At 38.8% G+C, this 13873-nt stretch overlaps 1 protein-coding gene across 1 annotated transcript in view; it reads right to left on the reverse strand.

Annotated features, from left to right (window-relative positions):
• The window catches only part of LOC126297887 (GDP-fucose protein O-fucosyltransferase 2), a 79714-nt gene extending 72367 nt beyond the window's left edge, over positions 1 to 7347 (reverse strand). The window contains exons 1-2 of the mRNA XM_049989186.1: positions 7045 to 7347; positions 6851 to 6962 (exon numbers count right to left, since the gene is read on the reverse strand). Coding sequence (XP_049845143.1) covers positions 6851 to 6962; positions 7045 to 7205 — 273 coding nt within the window. The 5' untranslated portion in view covers positions 7206 to 7347. The remainder of the gene's footprint in view (positions 1 to 6850; positions 6963 to 7044) is intronic.
• Between the last annotated feature and the right edge of the window lie 6526 nt (positions 7348 to 13873).

The raw sequence follows: 13873 nt of genomic DNA on the forward strand, positions 1-13873 counted from the left end.
AAAGTGGAGAGCACTACCATAATAAAGAGCTGGAGAAAATTGTGGCCACCAACTGGTGCCGAGTTGAATCCAGTAGTGAGTGACAGCGATGAGGCAGTCAATTCAGAATTATCAATTACTTTGTATATTGACATGTTCCACACCCTTCCAGGAGGAGGAGAAATTGATGATGAAGATATTCTTAAGTGGCTGAATGAGGAAAACTGTGACATGGATCAAACTTTAACAGATGAAGAAATAATCAACAGTGTGCATGAAAGTAATGATGAAACTGATGAAGGAGAGGACATAGGAGGAGAGAACATGAAGATTTCTCACACTGCTGGTGCTGAAGCTGTCGAGGTCTTCCTGGAGTACATTACGTAACAACAAGAGACACGCAGTACCGATGTAATGCTTGTAAAGCAGTAGCGTTATAAAGCATGCCACTGTTGCATGTCAACATTGTGACAGTTAAAAATTAGAGACATGTGTCATAGTGAGTGATACGACTATATAATTATGTGCAGTATACACTCAAGAACTAAGTTTTCTTTGAAAATTAATGTACACACATCAAAAAAAGTTTTGAATCATTCCGGTTCCCAGAACTCCCGAAGATAGATGTTGACTGTGGATATTGTATCACAGGCACAGTCCCTTTGACTGTTCAGAGATGGCACTAAACCAGCCCAAAGATGTATACAACCATGCATGAGCAGCAGCTATTGGACGGAGTGGGTCCGACAGCCGATCAGTTCCAGTGATTCCATCAGGAAGGAGCTACATGGCTCGTGTTGTCTATAGTTCAACCATGCCTAGATGGTCAATACCATGGTTCAATCGTGTCTGCATTGTTACTTTGTGCCAGGAAGGGCTTTCAACAAGGGGAGTGTCCAGGCATCTGGGAGTGAACCAAAGCGATGTTGTTCGGACTTGGAGGAGATACAGAGAGACTGAAACTGTCAATGACATGCGTCGTTCAGGCCGCCCAAGGGCTAATACTGCAGTGCATGACTGCTACCTACGGATTGTGGCTTGGAGGAACCCTGACAGCAACACCACCATGTTGAATAATGGTTTTCGTGCAGCCACAGGACGTCATGTTATGACTCAAACTGGGTGCAATAGGATGCATGATGCGCACCTTCATTCCTGACGTTCATGGTGAGGTCCATCTTTGCAATGACGACACCATGCAGTGAGGTACAGATGGGCCCAACAACATGCAGAATTGACCGGAGACATGTTTGGAGGCAACCTGGTCAGACTGAACACTTCAGACACACAGTCCAGCAAGTGCAGCAAGGTGGAGATTCCCCGCTGTTTTGTGGTGACATTATGTGGGGCCAATGTACGCTGCTGATGATCAAGGAAGGTGCCATAACGTCTGTATGATACGTGAATGCCATCTTCTGACTGATAGTGCAACCAAATCGGCTGCATATTGGCAAGACATTCGTCTTCATGGACGACAATTCACGCCCCCGTCATGCACATCTTGTGAATGACTTCCTTCAGGATGACAACATTGTTCGCTAGAGTGGCCAGCATGTTCTCCAAACACGAACCCTACTGAACATGCCTGGGATAGGTTAAAAAGGGCTGTTTATGGCCAACGTGACCCACCGACCACTCTGAGGGCCTATGTCGAATCACCATTGAGGAGTGGGACAATCTGGACCAACAGTGCCTTGATGAACTTGTGGATAGTATGCCATGACAAATACAGGCCTGCATCAATGCAAGTGGACGTGCTACTGGGTATAAGAGGTAAGGTCTGTACAGCAATCTGGATCACCACCTCTGAAGGTCTCGCTGTATGGTGGCACAACATGTAATGTGTGGTTTTCATGATCAATAAAAAGGGCGCAAATGATGTTTACGTTGATCTCCACCAATTTTCTGTAAAGGTTCCAGAACTCTCAGAAACTTTTTTTGATATGCGTGTTTTTGGATTTAATAAAGTATATCCTCTGTTTTAAAATTGTATCCTTTGGTTTAATAAAGTACAGTACACTATATCCCCTATGTTTTCAAAATAAATGAATATATTTCAGACACACAATAGTCTGGCACTTCCGTTAATCCAGCAACCATGTGTGCCAGGAATGGCCAGATTAGTGAGAGTCTAGTGTATCTGCGTGTAACACTTTCTGAAGATTTAAACTTATTGGGCAACAAAAGTTAGTTTTGGCCATGTATGTGACAAGTCATATGGCATCAAATGCCAAGTCCACTTAACAGCCTACAACAATAAATGACTATCATATGTGGCACTGCAAGACACTAGTGCAGAACTTGATCTAAGTGTAGCAAACAGAAAAAAGAAATCTAGCTTTCATAATGCAAGCTGGAGCAGAAACTAATACAAAGTTTTATGCCCACTAAGTAAGAAGCCAATAATAAAGTTAATTAATGACAGTGTTCTGCAATTAACTTAATGTTATAACTGTTTAATCTTTCATTCTAATCTAGAACTATGTGAGCACTGTCTTATCAGGTTTCCAAAATATACAATGCAAACATTCTAGTAAAAAAACTACGGTCCATGCTGAGACACATAAGGGGTCAATAGTTTAATCATCTAAGCACAAGGATCAGATGTTCGAGAGTGCTGAACCCTTCCTAATTCACAATGATGCACACAATACTATGAAGGGAAACTGAGAAGTTTGTCAGGGTGCAGGACACTTTTGTAATTCACGAACAATACAAAATTCCAATCAACTTTCATCTTACAACTTCTTCTAAGGAAATCTCTTTTGCAAGCGAAAATTTAAGAATCTTTAAATCAAAACAATAAAATCTTGTTATTATGTGGACACTACATCATGGCAGTTTTAGATGGGGAGTGTTCTGAACTATGGCTGCATAAGATACAGGTAGAGGATGGGCCTGAACTACCACTGCCAACTGCAGCAAATAGTTGTGCTGTAGCCACTACAACACGCTTTGTGTTATGGATTGCTTGTTTTCTTTTTCTTATTTTGAAATACATGAATAGACTAACGCTGGTACGAATGCAACTCTCACCACAACAAAGGGAATCCACAATCTCTGTGACTGGGGAAGCACACAACACAGATAGAAGCGGAACTTATTCCTCTGCACTGCTCCTCTCCCCTAAGACAGTCCAAGTTCTCATTTGTTTACAGCAACGGCCAACTGCCACGATATACTGTCTGTGTAATACCTTAATACATATACTGTACTGCTACATATGATAAAACAAGTTGTCTTATTTTTCAGACCAACTGTAGTATGCACTTTATTATTGTATAGCCTCTCACTGTGAAGCTTTTATTTTTAACTGTACCATTTAAGCTGGTATAATTTCAGTCTCGCTGCTGGTTCCTCATTTAGACAATGTCCTGTTCACAATTATATTCACATCTTGTGTGTTTCTGTTACATTACATTACTACTACATACACCATGGATATGACATTTCATAATGATGTGGGGCGTGTCAGTATATTATAAATTCTCTTTACACATTTTAACCCTGGATAGCTGATGCTAGTAGGAAGCAAAATTACTAATGATCTGTAGATTGACAATGCACCATTTTTAAACTACGGAAACTTGGTGCCAAGTGCTCCGAATGGCTTTGAGATTGCCATTCATCAGTTGATGGGCAGCGCTATGGTTGTTGGTTCACACATACAAATGTCCCTCACCCCACCACTGCCCACACACATGTCAAATAGGTCTTGCTGTTTGTACTGCGGCCAATCAGAGAGCATGGCACCAAGTTTCTGTAGATTAAAAATGGTGGGTTGTTGACCTACACAACATTAGTAATTTTGGTTCCTATTGGCATCAGCTATCCAGGTTTAAAATTTTGTGACACAATTTTTCTCCACCTTCTGGGTGTGACACTAGATTTTTGTGGCAGCTTAATTCACCTGTTTCTTTGCCAAGGTCAGATTTAACCCAGAATAGTGAAGATCATCCTTTCTTCTAGTGCTGTTTCTATGCACTTTGCTATTATTTTTGAATTGGGATGGGTTATTAATAACGAATTTCATAAGAGAAAATACATATTGCGATGGTACTGTGAATATCCCGAGTTCCTTAAATAAATGTCCGCAAGGTGATTTTGGGCAGGCTCCAACTATTATTTTGATTACAAGCTTTTGTGCAATGAATATTTTTTCTCTTAATGATGAATTGCCCCAAAACATGATGTCATATGAAAGCAGTGAATGAAAATAGGCATAATAGGCTAATTTACTGGTATGTTTATCACCAAAATTTGTAATACCCCTAATAGCATAAGCAGCTGAACCTAACCGCTTCAGCAGGTCATCAATGTGTTTCTTCCAAAACAATTTCTCATTAATACAAACACCCAGAAATTTTGAATAGCCTGCCTTTGCAACAAACTTCTGTTCAAATCAATGGTATTATGCCATTTACTGTACAATATTGTACATAGTGTGTTTTCTCAAAACTTAGTGAGAGTCCATTTGCAGAGAACCACTTAATACTTTTCTGGAAGATATTAGTTACAATTTCCTCAGCTGATTCTTGTTTGTTGGGTGTGACTACTATGCTTATATCATCAGCAAAAACAACTAGCTCTGCACCTTATGAATACAGAGTGGCAAGTCAACAATATATATTAAGAACAATGAGCGACCCAAGACTGAACCCTGTGGGACACCATTCTTGATACCTCCCCAGTTACTTACTTTTGCAGACTACCTGTACTGTTAATTTCAACCTTCTGCATTCTTCCAGTTAAATATGAATTAAAACATTTGCGCATTGTCCCACTCATACCACAACACTTAAGCTTGTTGTTGTTGTGGATTCAGTCCTGAGACTGGTTTGATGCAGCCCTCCATGCTACTACTTAAGCTTATCTAGAAGAATTTCACAATTCGAACAGTAAAACGTCTTTGAGAAATAACAAAAAATACCAATGTGTGACGTGTACCACAATTTAGTTTAAGCTCATGTTCCACACAATTTTTTTTTAGTTTGTAAATTTTTCACATTATGACAGATTTGAACATATATGACAACTCCTCCGCTCTCCATGATATCTCTACTTACATTTACTGAAAGTACATCCACCTACATTTACCTTTTCCATATCTGAGACTATATGATGTTCAGACAGGCATAGTACATCTATTCCAACCACAGTTTCTAAATCTTCTAAATAAACTTTATTTTTTAGTCCACTGATATCCTGATGCAATGTACTGACATTATTTTTCACTGGGCTTTCTTGAGAATCTTGACATACTAACATTATCTTTCACTGTTCTTTTATGAGAATCTTGTGATGTTTTAAAATCTCTAGTACCTGCCTGTCGGAGATCCTCATTAAGCTTAATTTCAGTCAATGTTAAATCATTGTACACTGATATTAGCCCAAAAAAAGAGGTACTCCTATGAGTGTCAGTGCCCCCCCCCCCCCCCTTTCAAAATTTTGCTATCATCCCAGCCAATCTACCCTTCTCTTTCCTATTGAGATGCAGGCCCTGTCTTGCGAAGTCCCAACTACCCATACCATCAACAGGAATCAAACCCATGCCTGACAAAGTAGCCGCTTGAAGCAGCTGATCCAGCTACATAATGACCCTCCTGACAGAGTTGTTCAATTGGGGCCAATCCTACCGCATGAAAGGAGAAAGGAAGACAACATTTGTATGATTTGTTGCAGATGCTACTTCGACTAGAACACTCCCAATGTTGTAGCCCTAATCCCTATCAATACTGTTTACCACTCCACCCACCACAACATGATCCTGCTTTGTAAATCCTTTGCAAAATGATCCTACATCATCTATCACTTAGATAAGACATGCACTGGGCTTGAAAAACCTTGTGATCTGATTTCTGTCACCAATTTTTTTTCTAAAAGATCTGGCACACACTTCTTCCATGACTACTAGTTAACAACAAAACTTTCCTCTGACTTTCTACTTTTTTTTTTGAAACAGTTGGTTTTCCGGTCAAAGTCTGCTGCGTGCTGACTACATTTGCATCTACTTGAGCCTCTTCCTTAGTTAACTGAGGTAGAAAGGCAGATCTATTGTTTGTGCCAATGACAAAAACTGTCAGATTTTTTGTCTGTTTAGTTTGGTAACCCTTGAAAATTCTTTAAATGTCATATTTGTCTCATATAGGAAGTTACATTAGAGCAGTAGTTAGAAAGTTCTGTTCTTTGCTGGTAAGGTTGGCTGGCTCTCAGGACCAAGTTTACCTTGCTTCTCCATTGTAATACAAAACATTCTGCAGCAGGGAACATCTCATTGTAACATTAAATGTGTAGGCCTAGAACCACACTGCACAGAATTTGAAGACACTTTTATGATTATTAGTATGAAATCTTGTTTATGTCATTCTCTCTATAGGTCCAGCACTGTCCATAATAGTATACAGCAATCATAAATTGAACATTTCAACGAAATTTATACCAGTGTTTGCATGAGTATTGGGGTATCAAGACCCCATCACGTTGGTTATGAACCTAATAATTCGTTATGTAATTTGAACAACCAATATTTTTTCTTGATTATCAGTTCCTCTCTTTCTTGAATGCAATTACAACTACGGTCACCAACAAATTATACTGTTCCTTATTAACATGTCAATCAAATCCTAGGAGTAGGCTTACAAGTATAAGACAAAACAGTTGCACGTTGGTAAATAATGCGCAATATTTCACGACATCTGATATGAATTGCTGTGGATTATTCATGCTAACATTAAAAGGAAAATTATATTTCTGGGTGAAAATAATCATGTAACTATATAAATTGCAACAGAGTACGGTACGATACAAAATACGTAAAAAGTAATGCACACGCAAATGCTACGTGCTGTTAAAAAAATAAAAAAGGTCATACCAGTTTCCAGTTCCCATGAGACTGCAATGTCTTCATAAGAACTGCCATTCGCATGTAAACATCTCGGCGCAAATTGAACCCTTCCGGTGGATTCACGTCATACAAAATGTACCTAAAAACGATACGCGCTAGAATTTTTTTAAAATACCGCAGATACAGTTTCATAGCACTTAACACAAAATTTTTTAGCTTACCTGTCAGTGTTCCAAACGTTCCTTGGATGACAGGAATTACTACCATCCTCCTCCGAAACACAGAACTGTGGCGTTTCGCTCAAGACACTAAATGATGTCGTAACAATTAAAACTTCGAAATAAATCGTTAACAATACTCGTTCACGTATTGAAATTTCCATTGCCGACAGACAAGCTAATGACGCTCCATTGTTTGACACTTCCTACAGCGTTCCGTACACCGCGATACCTTCAAAATCAAAACAAACACAACACATACCGGTGGAATCTGGGCAGGCATGTCGACTATCGCCCTCATAATCGATTGTACTACAATATCCTTAATGGCCAGAAATGTGTATATAAGAGGTTCCACAAGCCACAAAAACGTGCAGCAAGTGTAAATATCGAAATTATGTTTACGCTCCCTCCTTGAGTACTGTTCACATGGTGTTGTAGAGAATATTGACGTAGTTTTATGTTTTTCAGTTACCACAGATATCTACATTATAACAAATAAATCTTGAGTGACCAGCTATTGAAATAGAAAATTTTGCCTTTGACCTTGCCTATCATCAGCAGTATCCTCCTCATTTTGAAGTAGTGTTAACGAAGGTCACAATCTGCAGCATTGTCCCCAGAACAAGCAGTGGTCCCAATGATTTGAACCAGAGGCTACGACTATCCTGTGACAAAATTTAGACTGTGACTTCCTAAATTTGCACCATAGGTCTGGAAGTTGTACGGTCCCACTAAATCGATCACGTGAGCACTACACGCCAGAGGCAGCTACCCAAGTAGCTGACTGTGTGTGGGGTGCACACAAGGTTATATATATGACGACCCTCCATCCAATCCAGATAACAATAGTTGTATCACAGTAAGATCAAAGGAAATGCCTCCTGTAGGTGAAAGTATAGGGAAACAGGATATGAAGGTAGTGTATTTGTTGCAGTAGACAAGAAACTAAAATCCATCCAGACAGAAGTCGAAGCTGTAAGTGAGATTAAAGATTCAGTACCAAGGGTGGAAAAAAATTATAATAGGGTCCTTCTATCGACCATCATATTCTCCTACTGATATAACCGATAACTATAGACAAAACCTTAGTTTGCATGTACGTAAGTTCCCTAATGATATTGTAATCAGTGGAGGAGACTTTTATCGTCCAACAAGTAATTGGGATAATTATTGTTTATTGTTTTCTTAGTGATAGGCATATCAAGTTAGTGTGTAAAACGTACTAAATGCCTCCTTTGAAAACTAAATAGAACAAATATTTCATAACTTCTTCCTTCTTTGAACATTACAGCAACAGTGAATGCCAAATCACAAAGGGCCACTAAAACAACCAGAAAAATTTATATGTTCAGCAAACATGACAGAGAAACAGTAGTGTCATACCTCAATCAGAAACTTGAAACTTTTAGTTCGGTACAGGAACACGTAGGGGCTGAAGTTTAAAAGAATAGGTGATCGTGCACTGGATAGATGTGCTCAACTCTGTTTTCAAACGTTTCTCAGGAAAGGAAACCCTAGGAGTACTGCCCAAAGTTAATTCTCACACTAGTGAAAAATCGAGTGAAATAGATATTAGTGTCAGTGGGGTTGAGATGCAGTTGAAATAGTTAAAACTGAAGAGAGCTAAAGGGCCTGATGGAATCCCTATCAGATTCTATAGCCAATTCCCAGCTGAGTTAGCCCCTCCGTTACCTATAATGTATCAGAGATCCTTCAAACAAAACACTGTTCCCAGTAATTGGAAGAAAGCACAGGTCACACCTGCCTACAAGAAGGGTAGCAGAAGTGACACACAAAACTAATGTCCAATGTTTTCGACAACCATTTGTTGTAGAATCTTAAAACATATTTTGAGCTTAAACATAATGAAGTATTTCGAACAGAACGACCTCCTCCATACCAGTTTGCATGGATTTCGAAAACACAGCTCATGTGAAACCCAATTTACACTCTCCTCAGATGACATCCTGAAAGCCATGCATCAAGACAGGTAGCTGCAGTATTTTTAGATTTACGAAGTGCATTTGACTCAGTACCATACATACATTTATTATCAAAAGCAGGATCACGTATCAGGCGAAATATATGACTGGATTGATGATTTTTTTGTAGGTAGACAAAACACGTTATTTTAGATGGAAAGTTATCGACAGATGTAGAAGTAACTTCACATGGACCTCAGGGAAGCATGTTGCCTCTCTTACTGTTTAAGTTGTGTGTTAACGATCTCGTGGACAATATTAGTAGTAACTTCAGTCTTTTCGCAGATGATGCAGTTATCTACAACGAAATACCGTCTGAACGAAACTGTGCAAATATTCAGTCAGCTCATGATAACATTTCAAAGTGGTGCAATGATTGGCAGCTTGCTTTGAATGTTCAAATATGTAAAACTATGTACGTGAAAAAAAGCAACAAACATAATATCCTATCAATACGATATTAGTGAGTCACAGTTGGAACCTGTAGTCTCATATAAATATTTGGGTGTAAAACTTAGTAGAGATAACAAGTGGAATGATCACGCAGGCACAGCAGTGGGTAAGGCAGGTAGCAGACTTTGGTTTATTGGTAGAATATAGGGAAATGCAACCAGTCTACAAAGGAAGTGGCTTACAAACCACTTGTGCAACCCATCCTAGAATATTGATTATGTGTGTGGGGCCCATACCAAATTAGACTAGCAGGCGATATTTAACATATGCAGAGAAGGGCAGCATGAATGATCACAGGTTTATATGGCACACAGAGAGTATTACTGAGATGTTGAAAGAACTGAACTGGTACATTCTTGAAGACACATAGAAACTGTTCTGGAAAAGTCTACTAAGAAAGTTTCAAGGACTGGCTTTAAAAGATGATTCTAGGAATGAACTATAATCCCCTACATATCACTCCCTTAGAGATCACGAATATATAATTAGATTAATTATAGCATACACACACACACACACACACATGCATTTAAACAATAATTTTTACCACACTCTATACATGAATGAAATTTAAAAAGGTGCTAATAACCAGTACAGTATAACCTCTGCTATGTAGTTCATAGAGGTTTAAAGAGTGTAGATGTAGATTCTAACCATGCTGGTATATTGAATATAGGGAAGCCAGTTTTGTGGAAGAGAGAGAGAGAGAGAGAGAGAGAGAGAGAGAGAGAGAGAGAGAGAGAACAAAGAACGCATTATTTTTAGTTTAGAAACATCAAATTTCCAATAGTGCATATATATATATATATATATATATATATATATATATATATATATAGAGAGAGAGAGAGAGAGAGAGAGAGAGAGAGAGAGAGAGAGAGAGAGAGAGAGAGAGAGAGAGAGAGAGAACAAAGAAAGCATTATTTTTAGTTTAGAAACATCAAATTTCCAATGGTACACAGAATCTCGATGTACAAATTATAAAGAACACAGTTTCAGTAGCTCAATTTTCCAATAATTCAGAGTTTAGCTTAGAAGAATAATTTACAAGGGTTGTGTTTTTTCTTCAAGATTCCTTTCACTGGGTAAAAGGAATGATCTATAAGAAACAACTTGAATATTTTCAAAGGGGTATTTATATTGTTGCTGTTTTATATAACTGGACAATCTGTTGAATAATTTAACCTTGAAATATGGACTACCATTAGCGACTGTGTCATATGTTTATTAGTGTGCATCTTGTACTTTATCTATGGATGTATTAATTTTGATGCAGTTTCCCAGTGCTTTTTGAAAACATTAATTTTGTAAACAAGATACAGTCAAATGCCCATACATGGGAGAGCATCCTAAATAGAGATATTTTGTTATCTTTCATGGTGACAGTTGGTACACCTCTATGTGAGATTCGATCTGGCTGTTGATTCAATACAAACAAATTACAGTTGCTGTTCCAGTGAACAGATCTTCAGTTTGTGAATTGCTATTGCAATTGAGGTGAGCTGTTCAGAATAAATCTTTAACTAAACCACTTGCTAGAGAGCAATAGTTGTTCATAAGTTGAAAGTTCGCCAGATTCAGTGGTAGTGTTGTTGTGTTGCTCATCTGGCTCCTTATTTCATCTCTGTCATAGATGTCCATGAGATATGGACCATCTTTGTGTAGTAGTTCCTTTTTGGGTGTGTAACACGTAACACGTTTTATGTGAATATAAGTATGATATAAAACGTAAAAGTTATTTATCTTTAGCATCACAAACCTCGCTTTGATAATATTCGAATCCACAGACCTCTGCTTACAGTAACTCAAGTCAGGTAAATAATTGGTATCCCTAAAGTGTTGTAATAAAGGCTTAGCCACGAGATTTTGTTTAAATCTTTTTGCATTTGACTGGTATATGTGTTTACAGTAAAAGTTCTAAGTTAGGACACAAAACTGATTCAAAGTAATTGATAGCTTATGCTTGCATTGTTTTGTTTTCAGGTTTTCGTGAGGGAAAGCGTTGTTTAACGAGACATGGCTTTAAAAGCCTAAGATACCTTTAGTGACAGTCCCACACAGAAGGCAGCTGGAATGGTAAAAAACAGAAAGTGGAGAACAGTTTAGAGTTCCAGAGTCTTTGATTCAGACAAGGGTAAAACATATACAGCAGAATCCTTATGGTTGGCCCAGTGTTTTCAGTCTGAATGAAGAAAAAGTTATTTTCGATATCAGCTTTTTCTCGGAACAAAAATGGCAAAGAGATATTTATCGAGTTAAAGAACATGCCACGGCAGCAGTTACACCACAGACTATAGATCAATATTTTTGTGAACTGGCTAGTTCCATAAGAGAGTGTCAGCCAGGAAACTATCAGTTTCGACCAGACTAGTATGCCGAGATAACCTAGGGAAAAGGAAAGTGACTAAGTGGAACTTAAAGCACCCAGAAAGGAGACTGTTGTTCTACCCTATTTTAAAAGCCTAGGAGACTTTCCTAAAGCCATTATAGGTGACAGTCTAGCTAGCTATATTTTGGCTGGCTTTTTCAAGCAGGGCACTGTGAATGATATACGTTTCATCACTCTTTGCAACAGTTAGGGTTCAGACACGACTGATGTATGGTGAAACTAAATGAGATGTGTTTTTCTTGGTAACTTTGTTAATTCTGTATGGATAAATAAATGACAAATGGCGAAGCTAAAAATTGTTGTTTTCACCAAATAATGACTAGTGAGCCACACATGCATTAGTAAGAAAAAAAATTGAAATACAGGAAGGAACACAGTTTATAGGGCTTCCTTAACATAGTTGGATTTCTAAAATGTTGGCTGTGTTGCTGTGTTTTCATCCAAGGACCAACCACTGTTGTAGCAACCCTAAATATATGCAGGCAGGAAATTTGTGGTGAAATAATGTTCACTTCTCATAGCGTTTTAATTAATAACAAAATGAGTTTACTGCAAAAAAAACAAGGTGTCACTTCTCACTATTCACAATCGTTTATTATTGAAATAATATCTGTCTGTGTGAGTCTTTAAATAAGTTGACTAGCTTAACATTTTCTCATAAATTTCCAGAAATCCACGAAAGTGGGAGTGAGCGACCCAGTGTGTCCAGTGAGAGAGACGACCGACGTCTGCTCGACAACATGCACACCAATCCGTTCCTCAGTTGCCGTCACCTAGGAGAGATTTCTGAGTGTCCTGGCAGAACAAGAACCGCCAGCAGAAGGTTGAAAGATAATGAACTTTAGTGCCAAAGAGCTGCTTTAAAGCAACGCTTGACTACATATCAGAAGATCGAGCGCATGGCTTTTGCGAGAGAATACATTGCCTTGGAATGGAGCAGAGTCATATTTTCTGACGTGAAAATCTTTTCTTCAGTGAGTAATATCCCAGTTCAAGTGTGATATCAGTAAACTGACTGTGTGTACTGTCATACATGCAAGCGTTTTATGTAAAACTGGCCTTGCGTAATTGCAGTGCAGAACACCATTAATAAAATCGGTTTGCGTTCTATTATAGTTACACTTTTATGACGTTGCACTTGTTCAATAAATATTTTCATTGAATTTGTGAGCGGTTTTATTAACATCAAACGGTTTTCATATTAATAGGTGTACCGTCCGCGAGGAGAGCGGTTCAGTCCGACGTTTCTTGTTGAAGCCCGTTTTACATAAGCGACGTTCTGATCAAAATCGACCACATGAAGTTTGTGCGCCATTCGTGCCCTCATGTGAATCAGCAACTTTCCACGATGCGAGTGTGTCTATGATGTCAACGATCTGTAGAGTGTGTTAACTGTGGATTTCTAAATTTCCGGGTATGCTGCATGCTGTGCATAGCATAGACAGGGGACTATGGCAGCGTCTGCCAACATCGGAAGTTATAATCTATTCTGGTCTAGCTCACTCCTATTGTAGAAATGTATTTTGTGTTTTCATGTCTTCTTAATGTTTCTTATGTTGTTTGTTTTGTTAGTGTGGCACACTGAACGATTACACAAGGACCTTGTATTTTTTCCTACCTGCTAGTGTTCTCCTACAAAAAGAGACGAAATACACTCCTGGAAATTGAAATAAGAACACCGTGAAATCATTGTCCCAGGAAGGGGAAACTTTATTGACACATTCCTGGAGTCAGATACATCACATGATCACACTGACAGAACCACATGCACATAGACACAGGCAACAGAGCATGCACAATGTCGGCACTAGTACAGTGTATATCCACCTTTCGCAGCAATGCAGGCTGCTATTCTCCCATGGAGACGATCGTAGAGATGCTGGATGTAGTCCTGCGCAACGGCTTGCCATGCCATTTCCACCTGGCGCCTCAGTTGGACCAGCGTTCGTGCTGGACGTGCAGACCGCGTGAGACGACGCTTCATCCAGTCCCAAACATGCTCAAT

Source organism: Schistocerca gregaria, chromosome X (assembly GCF_023897955.1).
Source record: "Schistocerca gregaria isolate iqSchGreg1 chromosome X, iqSchGreg1.2, whole genome shotgun sequence".
In the NCBI taxonomy this organism is placed as follows: Eukaryota; Metazoa; Arthropoda; class Insecta; order Orthoptera; family Acrididae; genus Schistocerca; species Schistocerca gregaria.